The sequence below is a fragment of the Oncorhynchus kisutch genome, linkage group LG10, assembly GCF_002021735.2.
Source record: "Oncorhynchus kisutch isolate 150728-3 linkage group LG10, Okis_V2, whole genome shotgun sequence".
Taxonomy (NCBI): domain Eukaryota; kingdom Metazoa; phylum Chordata; class Actinopteri; order Salmoniformes; family Salmonidae; genus Oncorhynchus; species Oncorhynchus kisutch.
The window spans coordinates 25058471-25068602 of record NC_034183.2 but is presented as its reverse complement, the minus strand read 5'-3'; the positions used below and the strand labels follow the sequence as shown (position 1 = coordinate 25068602).

The 10132-nt window shown below is 44.7% G+C and overlaps 1 protein-coding gene across 2 annotated transcripts; it reads left to right on the top strand.

Moving 5' to 3' along the window:
* The first annotated feature begins 121 nt into the window (after positions 1-121).
* On the top strand, positions 122-9793 carry LOC109897954 (paired amphipathic helix protein Sin3b). Of its 2 annotated transcripts, none has more exons than XM_020492642.2 (19): positions 122-838; positions 1924-2030; positions 2253-2406; positions 2643-2981; positions 3166-3318; positions 3419-3541; positions 3632-3721; positions 3833-3951; positions 4112-4325; positions 4735-4851; positions 4985-5223; positions 5333-5516; positions 5632-6343; positions 6512-6681; positions 6837-7010; positions 7206-7298; positions 7972-8066; positions 8381-8579; positions 8857-9793. In XM_020492642.2, the coding sequence occupies exons 1-19, from the start codon at positions 707-709 to the stop codon at positions 9085-9087; spliced, it is 3645 nt and encodes a 1214-aa protein (XP_020348231.1). In that variant the 5' UTR covers positions 122-706; the 3' UTR covers positions 9088-9793. The 2 variants fall into 2 exon arrangements, with proteins under 2 accessions (XP_020348231.1, XP_020348230.1); XM_020492641.2 differs by having other exon boundaries at positions 2643-3002.
* The last annotated feature ends 339 nt before the right edge of the window (positions 9794-10132 follow it).

Here is a 10132-nt window from a genome sequence, read left to right as displayed (position 1 = left end):
CAGTGAAAATTGAACAAGGACTGTACTGTTGTAAGGAGGATGGAGAAAAATCCCTACTTTGCTCGTGAAGCTCCACCCGTTTCTCCATGCGTCTGCGCATTGGAATTTCTCTGACTGTGCTTCCGGACAAAGATGGTGGATAAATAAAGAGTTTTTACTCAGGCCGTTTGCCTTTGAAAAATACGGTCAGTTCTGGTCTGCTTAACGGGGTGGTTCTTCCATAGTCAACAATGCAATAGCAGCTGTGTCTGCTCGGTTTAGTTCCTTGACGGTAATGTATCCAGCAAAAATAAGGGAGTGGGGTGTCTCGCCGCTTCTTCCGTCTCTGCTTCCGGACGCCAAGACTGGCTGCACAGCTGCCGCCGAATTTAAAGAGACAGGCGATAGTTTATTTAAAATATCATAATCAGCAACCATTGTCTCAAAGCTTTTTTCAGAGGCTTCACTCTGACAGCGTACCAGCAGTAGTTACTTGTTGGACCGATAATGACTTTTAATCAAAGTCGCATCGAGTCGTAGCTTATTCCCATAATTCTTACTTGGCTGGATTTTCCTTATTTTGCTTGCTGGCTAACGTTATCTACTAGCTAGCTAGCCAACTAAGGGATGCTAGCTAGCTAGCTAGCTTCCGACGAAGGCAAGATTTTTGTCGGCTAGCCAACAACCAGATACCAAAGCGTATAATCAACCAAGTAGTAGTGACTGTATGTCTGTTACTATCTCCGGGATCATGGCGAAAATTCAGGCACACAGCAACACGAAACAAATAAACCAAATTCAAGACAAGGCCTATGTTGTACAAAAGCAAGTGCAACAACAGCACTTTCAAAAACTGAAGGTAAGAGACGGGAACAAAAAGGGAAAAGTCTTCCTCAGAACCATTTTGTGTTCGTCAGATATTGTCTTTCTCTTCATGCTCCGGAGTTAACGTTTGCTAGCTAGTTAATCATAAAGGTGTTCTGAATAGTATGTCGCATGAACAGTACTTTAGTGTAGGTTAACTAACGCCAGAACTTGGATTCTTCAATTGCGTTAGACACGATTTTAATAATCATTCATTGTGTCATCCAGATACTGCACAGTATAACATATATCTATGTTAGTTTCTTTGGCAGGTTAGTTAGCTACTTTCCATTGTTGGATAACTTTGAGCATCTGAGGTTCCTTGTTCACATTTTCTGCCCGCAATGCCAGAAAAAAGTCACATTTAAGTTGTCTAGAATGGGATGGTGTTTGTTGGCACAAAATGGGAGACCTGTCTTTAAATACGCGCTATTGCTTGCTAGCTGGTTTGTAATCCGACAACTAACTAACGTTAGCCAACATACAGTAACGTTACTCGTTTGATAACTTGCCAGCTAGTTTATGAGTAGGGTTTTCTAAATACGCCATGCTAACGTTAGCTATTGTATTGTTTATTCGTATTGCTGATTTTAAAATCGATGATCATATGCCGCACAGAACCATCGGTTTTGTTAGCTAGCTAACGTTAACCATGCAGTTTAACTACGTTTTCCTTGTTGATCAGATTTTAGCTACAATGCGTCCAAGGTGTTCCGATGTGATATAGCAAACACAGCCCCCCCAAAAAATGTAATCTCTTCCTCAGCCTAGTTAACTGCTTATTGTTTGCAGTGTAACTGCAAATGGTGTTAGGGAGTTGGATGGATAGCTAAATGAGTTATGGTGAAGACATCATACCATAAATTGTTCAGCTCATGACTTCATTGAGGAGCAACAACTCATTTCCCCCTGTTTGTGAATGTGTAATAACAGTGATAAAATCACTCACACGCTAGCATTCTTGTTGATGATCGGTCTTTAACTTGGAACCCTTAATATCTAGCATCTTATGGGAAAAAAAAAACATTTTTATATGCTCTGAGTTTTCATTTGGTTTCACACCATTCTCTTTCCCTTAAGGTTGAAGATGCCCTATCATACCTGGACCAAGTCAAAATACGATTTGGGAATGACCCTGGAATATACAACAAATTTCTTGACATAATGAAAGAATTCAAATCACAAAGGTATAGTATTTCCGTTTGCCATTTCTTGATACATACAGAATATATTTTTTATACTATTGAAGTGACTCTTAAATTATGTTGAGAAGCAGATTTTCATACATGTATATATTTTTTTATACTGTTGAAGTTACTCTTAAATTATGTTGGGAAGCAGATTTTCTCGTTTAAGGTCACTTCCTCTGTCCCTATGAAATTAGCCTAAAATCTTTCTCTCCTTCATAGCATTGACACACCGGGTGTTATAAACCGTGTGTCTCAGCTATTCCATGGGCACCCAGACCTCGTCTTAGGATTCAATGCCTTCCTGCCCCCAGGGTATCGGATAGAGATTCCCAAGAATGGCGTGGTTTTCCTCCAGTCCCCATTCTCTGCCCAGGTGGGTCCCTCTAAGTGTGTATTGATTTTGGTTTGCATTAAACTCTAATACTGGGTGCCTATGCACAACATTTGTAACCCAATTTTATTAATCAACCATTATACCAAGTATTGGTAGTAGGCCTATATGTATGTGTAGTTTGCCACAATCTTTCCACCATAGCAGACCACACTGCTCACACATGATGGATGTTGTGAAGTTAATTTATGTTAACAATAAGTGCCCCTTTTTGGTAGGTGTCCCCAGGTCAGGGGAAGAGTATGACAAGCCCTGCTGTGAGTGCCACAGGTTCATCTGTTGCTGAAGTTGGATCTGCCCAAAGTGAAGCTGTGGCATCACCTGAAAGCATCTACTCATCCTCGGGGCCCCCAGAGCCTCCCAGTAGACTGTCCTTGCCACTCCCCAGCAGAGAGAGCCCATCCCAGCCACAGTCCTCCTCAGTGTCCCCCCCTGCCTCAGAGCCCAGCCCAGTAGAATTTGACAGTGCTATCAGCTATGTCAACAAAATCAAAAACCGCTTCCTAGACCATCCAGAGATCTACAGATCCTTCCTTGAGATACTACACACTTACCAGGTACACTGTGTCATCAATATGGTAATTGATTTGTTTTTCTGTCAATTGAAAACAATATATTAGTTTGATATAAAGTGAATATAAGTTGTTTGCTAGCATCAAGGCTACTTTAAATTGTAGCAGATTAGTGTGTATCATATCATGATTTCTCCGATGGAATAATTGTCTGTTTTTGTCTTTTCAGAAAGAGCAGCTTGAGGTCAAGGAGAGCCGGGGTCATGGTAGTAGTGGAATGACAGAGGATGAAGTTTTCTCAAAAGTGGCCAGCCTCTTCAAAGGCCAAGAGGACTTACTGGCTGAGTTTGGACAGTTCTTACCAGATGCTAAGAGATCACTGGTCAGTATTTTCCCCTTTCTGAGAGCATCCTGCCCATGGTAATTTTCTGTGATCAGTTCACTTTCAGTGCAATTTGTGTTTCTACATTGTATCCTTTCAGTTCACTGGCAGCTCCCTGACTGGGAAAGACCATCTGAAGAGGGCAGAGGACGAGGACATGAGCAAACAGAGCAAGAAGAGACCCAGGCCCATGCTGCTGCCTCACATGACACCACTGCTCAAGGTCTGGACTTAATCACACATTTATACAAGTCACTATTTTCCTAGAAGACCTATACTGTATGTGATTGGTTATGTTTTTTTTGTTTTTTAGAAAAAGATGAAGTTTTCATGCTCCAAAGACCAGTCCTTTGCCTCAGTTGGGAAGCATGGAGTCTTGCGGGAGTTCACATTTTTTGACAAGGTAATGCCCAGGTGTCCGCGTTGGAATTATTCCATAATGTGTTTTGGCTGTGACAAATATCATGAAAGCCTTGGTCACCAATGATGATAATAATGTTTTGATTTGTTGCAGCTTCGCCGTTTCTTCAAGAGTCGGGAGGTATATGAGAACTTCCTCCGCTGTATTGCTTTGTTTAACCAGGAAGTGGTTTCGGGAGCAGAGCTGCTGCAGCTTGTCACTCCCTTTCTGGGGTAAGTGGATTGTGGGAGATTTCAGAGAGAACGGTCACAGATATCTTTCTCAGTAAATAAATGCATAATGATATTATTGTACTGTATGAAGGGCAGTATGTTTTGCCAAGTCTCCTCTTGAGCCATTCATTAATTTGAACATGTTCATTATTTCCTCCAGGAAGTTTCCAGAGCTATATACCCAGTTCAAGTCTTTTCTGGGGGACAAAGAGCTCTCTCATTCAGTGTCTGGCCTGTCAGACCGATACATGGAAGGAGGTGGGGGCAGGGAGGTCGACTATGCCTCTTGCAAGCGCCTGGGATCCAGCTACAGAGCACTACCCAAGACTTACCAGCAGCCCAAGTGCAGCGGTCGCACTGCTATCTGCAAAGAGGTGCTCATAAATTAAATGAGTTTTGTGTGTATGTGTGTATAAGATTTGCCATTCCAGCACCTCTGATTTCTATTTCAAGTGTTTAGCCCTTTTTTGAGTCTAGTAGGAGACACTACAAAGTTGTAACTATTGTTTCAATAGCTGTGAATCTACTTCCATGCATGTTTTGTTTGAGCTGCTGCATGCCAGGGCCTTGTGATTTTCCACATTTATTCAGATTTAATCTTAGCTGACGCTTTTATTTTGATATCTTTATCAGGAGGTTGAGGATGGGGTAATTATTGAAGATCAATCAGAATTGAGTGTCTGTTTTTTGTTTTTCGCCCATCAACGACTTCTGGTTGGCATCAATGATAATGTTCTCAGTTGTGTTGAAAATTAAAATAAAACTAAAATGGTATATTTCCAGGTGCTGAATGACACCTGGGTTTCTTTCCCCTCGTGGTCGGAGGACTCTACGTTTGTGAGCTCAAAGAAAACTCCATATGAGGAGCAGCTTCATCGCTGTGAGGACGAAAGGTTTGAGGTGAGTAAGCCGAGATATCAGAAGTACTACTACAGCCACCAACTACATGCAAACAAACTGTTCTCCCTTATCTACCCAGAGCATCACTGCAGAATCACCTTTGAGGACCTAGTTATTTTCCTGTTTCCTCCAGTTGGATGTGGTCCTGGAGACTAACCTGGCCACCATCCGGGTCCTGGAGAGCGTTCAGAAGAAGCTGTCCCGTCTGTCGCCTGAGGACCAGGACCGCTTCCGTCTGGACGATTGTCTGGGAGGCACCTCTGAGGTCATCCAGCGCCGAGCCATCTACCGTATCTACGGCGACAAGGCCCCTGAGATTATAGAGGGGCTGAAGAGGAGCCCTGCTACTGCCGTGCCTGTGGTGCTCAAGAGGTCAGGGTACACACACGTACACATGCAGAGATTTGACCCAAATTACTTGACCGATGTGAATCTCTCTGTGTGTGTTAATTCTTTGATGTCCTCTCTGCTGTGTCTGTAGATTGAAAGCAAAGGAGGAGGAGTGGAGAGAAGCCCAGCAGGGCTTCAACAAGATCTGGAGGGAGCAGTATGAGAAGGCCTACCTCAAGTCCCTGGACCACCAGGGGGTCAACTTCAAGCAGAATGACATGAAGGCCCTTCGATCCAAAAGTCTGCTCAATGAGATTGAAAGTGTTTATGATGAGGTGAGTACTCCGACTCAATCCACTTCCTTTGTAGTCGCCCGACCGATCCATTAAAGGTTCTTTAGAAAGGTGATGTTCTCCTGTGTTGTCTAACCTGTGCGTTTGTCCCCCTCAGCGTCAGGAGCAGAGCACAGAGGAGGGGGGCGTGGTCCAGCAGGGGCGTGACGGGAGCAGTGTGCCAGCGGTCAGCGATCCCCACATGGTGTTCACCTACGAGGACAAGCAGATCCTGGAGGACGCCGCCTCTCTCATCATCTACCACGTCAAACGCCAGCCCACCATCCACAAGGACGACAAGGACCACATCAAGCGCATCATCCAGCACTTTGTCCCCGACCTCTTCTTCTCCCGCCGCGGCGAGCTCAGCGAGACGGAGGAGTGGACGGACGAGGAGGTGGAGGAGAGAGGAGACCGGGGAGGAGGATGTGGCGGTATACCAGGAGCCGTAGCAACATCAGGCAGTCAGCAACATCAGCATCAGCAGCAGAACGGGGAGTCGAGGCGGCGGCGCTGTGCCTCTCCCCAGACAGTGGAGCTGGGTGTAGCCTCGTCCCATAGCCTGGCTCCAGTGGGAGGGGAGAAGGTGGACCTGAGAGACCCTGAGGCAGAGCACCAGAAGGAGCTGGACGGAGTCTACAACCTGTTCTTCGTCAACAACAACTGGTACTTCTTCCTGCGGCTTCACCAGACCCTGTGCCAGCGGCTGCTGAGGGTGTACCGGCAGGCGGAGAGGCAACTGCTGGAGCACCGGGCAGAGCAGAACCGTGAGAGGCTTCTGATGGCTGAGTGCCGGGACCTGGCCATGGAGCTCCGCCTCAAACAGCCCAGTATGAACCTCTCAGATCTAACGTCCTTCATATCTAGTAGCCTGCCTTTGTTTGTTTATCTGTGTACAGAAGAGGGAACATTGGGCTCAAGTTTGCCATGTTTTTTTTGAGAGGGAAGTTCTGTAGCTAGCTAGTGCCTGTTCAATGACCTGTGAACTTGCTCTACAGGTGAGGTAGAACTGGAGGAGTACTACCCAGCGTTCCTGGATATGGTGCGCAGTCTTCTGGATGGGAACCTGGAGTCCACACAGTATGAGGACACATTGCGGGAGATGTTCACCATCCACGCCTACATTGGCTTCACCATCGACAAGCTCATCCAGAACATCATTAGACAGGTCAGTGGTGTCTCTCTAGTTGCCAGTTTTCATAATCTACAGAACCAAATGCATATCCGTTAACTGCCTATTCATTCTTTACCTCAAGAATATAGTGATCCTGAAGTGTTTGATTGTTCTCAGAATGCATGTAATTTCTCTCTCTCTTCCTGCAGCTGCAGCACCTGGTGAGTGACGAGGTGTGTCTTCAGGTGGCTGAGCTGTACCTGGCCGAGAGGAAGAGGGGCGCGGCGGGGGCTAACCTTTCGTCCCAGTGTGTGAGAACAGCCTGGGAGACCAGCTACCAGTGGAAGTCGGAGAGGGTCATGGCTGAGGAGAACTGCTTTAAGGTAACGGCCTGCCCTGGGGGGACAATGCTGAGCCTTGGATATGTGTATATTTTACTTGGTTGAAGCAGGATGGTTTTGCTCATAGTCGGTAGGAGTTCAGCTGCTGCTTATTGTAATAGAGATTTTGTGCATTCTGACACCGTCGTGTTGATCATTGATGTTTAATGGCTTGCTGGGATGTGAATTATTTTGTAGGTAATGTTCATTCAGAACCAAGGCCAGGTGACCTTGACCATTGAGCTGCTGGACACAGAGGAGGCCCAGGCTGATGACCCATTGGATGTACAGGTAAAGAATTGTACGGACAGTGGCACTTTTAGCACCTTTAGAATGTCATAGTATTCCCTTTTAGACATGAACATAGACTGGCCTTGTATGGCGACCTGCCGTGCCCTAAGGTGGTGGTATTCAAAGTCGGGGTTGGGAACGGCAGTGGGGTCGCCCTCCCCCCCCCCACAAAAAATAATAATAATATTGACTGGAGGTCTCAATAGGTCTTCAGTGGCTGGAACCAAAAAGTAAGAGTACAGATTATTGTATGGGACAATATACAAATGTTTTTGAGAAAGATAATTTAAAAAATAAAATGTGATAAAGTACATTTGGTTTATTTTGATGAGAGATTAAAATGTAATAAATTGAAGGGTACTTCTTGATGTAAAAATATACAGATTTTAAGCATGTCATTCTGTTTTTGGTGGGGCTGTGAGAAATTATTGCAAAAAAAGTGGGGTCCCCTGAAATTCTGGTGGAAAAAATTGGGGTCCCTGCTAAATAGTTTAAATATCACTGACCTAAAGCAGTGTTTCCCAAACTCCCCCCTGGGGGCACATTTTGTTTTTTGCCCTAGGACTACACAGCTGAATCAAATAACCAACTCATCAAGCTTTGCTTATGATTGAGTATATGGCCTTTTGTAATGGCATTGTTTTGATATAGAGACATCTCTCTCCCTGTCCAGTGCCTGTCCAGCTATATGGAACAGTTTGTAGGCACAGAGTCAACGCTTTGCTCGCAGAACGAAGGCTACTTTTTCAAACCGGTATTTTTGCCCAGGTAAGTGAGAGATTGACGCAATTAACTTTGGTTGTGATGTCCATATATTGACCGTCATATGATGCCACCTCAATTCCCGAGACGTTACACGGCAATCCTGTGTTTTCACATTTTGTCATTTCACTTTCTTAACTAATGATTGTCAAAAGCACTGCAGTGCAGATTGTTTCTGCTTGCCATAACAGCCAAGCACAAAATGAGTCCTAGCATATCAGGCTCTGATTTGAATATTACTGTACCTTGCTTCACTGTGGTCCTCTGTCTGAACCACAGTATTTTCCCTCTGATATACTCTGACTGTCCCGTGTGTGTAGGAACCTGAGGCACTTCAGACGCTGGCAGGTGCGGCAGGTGGAGGCGATGCGCTGCAGACGGGAGTGGCACAGACAGCTGGGAGTGGAGAGTGCTGGCAGTCTGGACTGCCGCTTTAAACTCAACACCCACAAGATGGTGTTCGTCATGAACTCTGAGGACTACATGTACCGCCGGGGAGCGCTGGTCAAAGCCAGGAAGGTAGCTACGACCAATTTATGTCTGGGATTGCATGTGTGTGAGTTGAAGAGAAGTTAAGGTGGGCATTGAACTAGAGAAGGGACAATATTTATATAAAGGTATTTATAGTTATAGCTGCTTCCAACATGTTTAAAGTGTTATGTCTTGTTTTGGCATCAGTTATACATCGTCATGGAACTCGTCATCCAGTGCTTCCACTGTGGAATGTTGTCCCTTTTAAGGCACTGTCTGTTGGTCTGACCGTGACTGGCTCTTCCCCTCTGTTTCTCTCCCCCAGTCCCAGCACAGGGTTGCTGTGAACCAGCACGAGCGCTTTGACAAGTGGCACCAGGGCTGGCTGGTGGAGCACGTGACCCCGGCGGCCGAGCGCTCGGTCCACGACTGGCTCATAGGTGAGGAGGAGGAGGACATGATTCCGTGCAAGACCACCTGCCTCAACACACAGGTCAAAGGCCTGCCTGTCAACAGATACCAGGTGCATTACAGTAGGAAACCTCCCTCTCCGTAGAGGCCACACACACTCACTACACACACATGGAGAGAGACTGAGAGACAGGGGCATCCTGGGGGAATCCAGCACGGAACACAGGAGATCTTCACCTGACTCATCCACGTTGCTTCTCTGTTCACACAGTCCACAGTGCAAGCAGAGGGACGGGAGATTAAAATCATTGAGTTTGTTTCAGAAATGTGAATGTCTCTTTTTATAAGTCCGTTGTAGTTTTTAGCTTCTGAAGCCAGAGGGCCTTTGTTTGTATATGTTTATACTGAAGTACTGGGAGAAATGGTTAGAAAAAATGTGTCATCCTCATGTCTTTTGTACAGTAAGCTCAACTTAAGTAATTGCATTACTGTATGTGCATATACAACTGTACACATTTTATATATGCATTTACATGAATATGATGAATGAAATTGAACATTTACATGGATCTAAGTGTTTGCTGGCATCCCAATTCTTGACATAATTTTTTTCAGGTCATTTCCTTTTTGTCTTGTGACTAATCTAAAAATGGATGATTTGCCAGGGTGACGAGTGCTCACAATTGATTCAATTGTGTTAATTTTACGGAACATTTGGAATTATGTATCATATTCATGATTTCATCATTTTGCATACTAAAATAAACAAAATCAGTGTTAAAAAAGAATGTATAACATTTATCCTGTCAGTTATCATGAAAATAAACAACCTAGTTGTGAATTCTTAAACAGCCTGGAAAAGCCTGGTCTTTTCATTTGATGTTGTTGGGCTGAAGAACTTAAGGTATGGGAGTGCAACATTGCATCTGTACTTTCCTTCCGAAGAATTCCTCACCCGAGTATGTTTATGTTCAACATTTGGAGATCTCGGTACAGACGAGTCTTTTTTTCTTATTATTATGGAATGGAAGAAATAAAAAAGCCAGAGCCAGGGTGACAGTTTTAAAAATAAACGTGGTTTATAAAACCCAGATATGACAGGATAACCAAAGTGTATACAGAAATACAAATGAGACCATCGTAGTACACCGTTATACACAACATTTACAAACCACTCTGTCAAAGGGGGA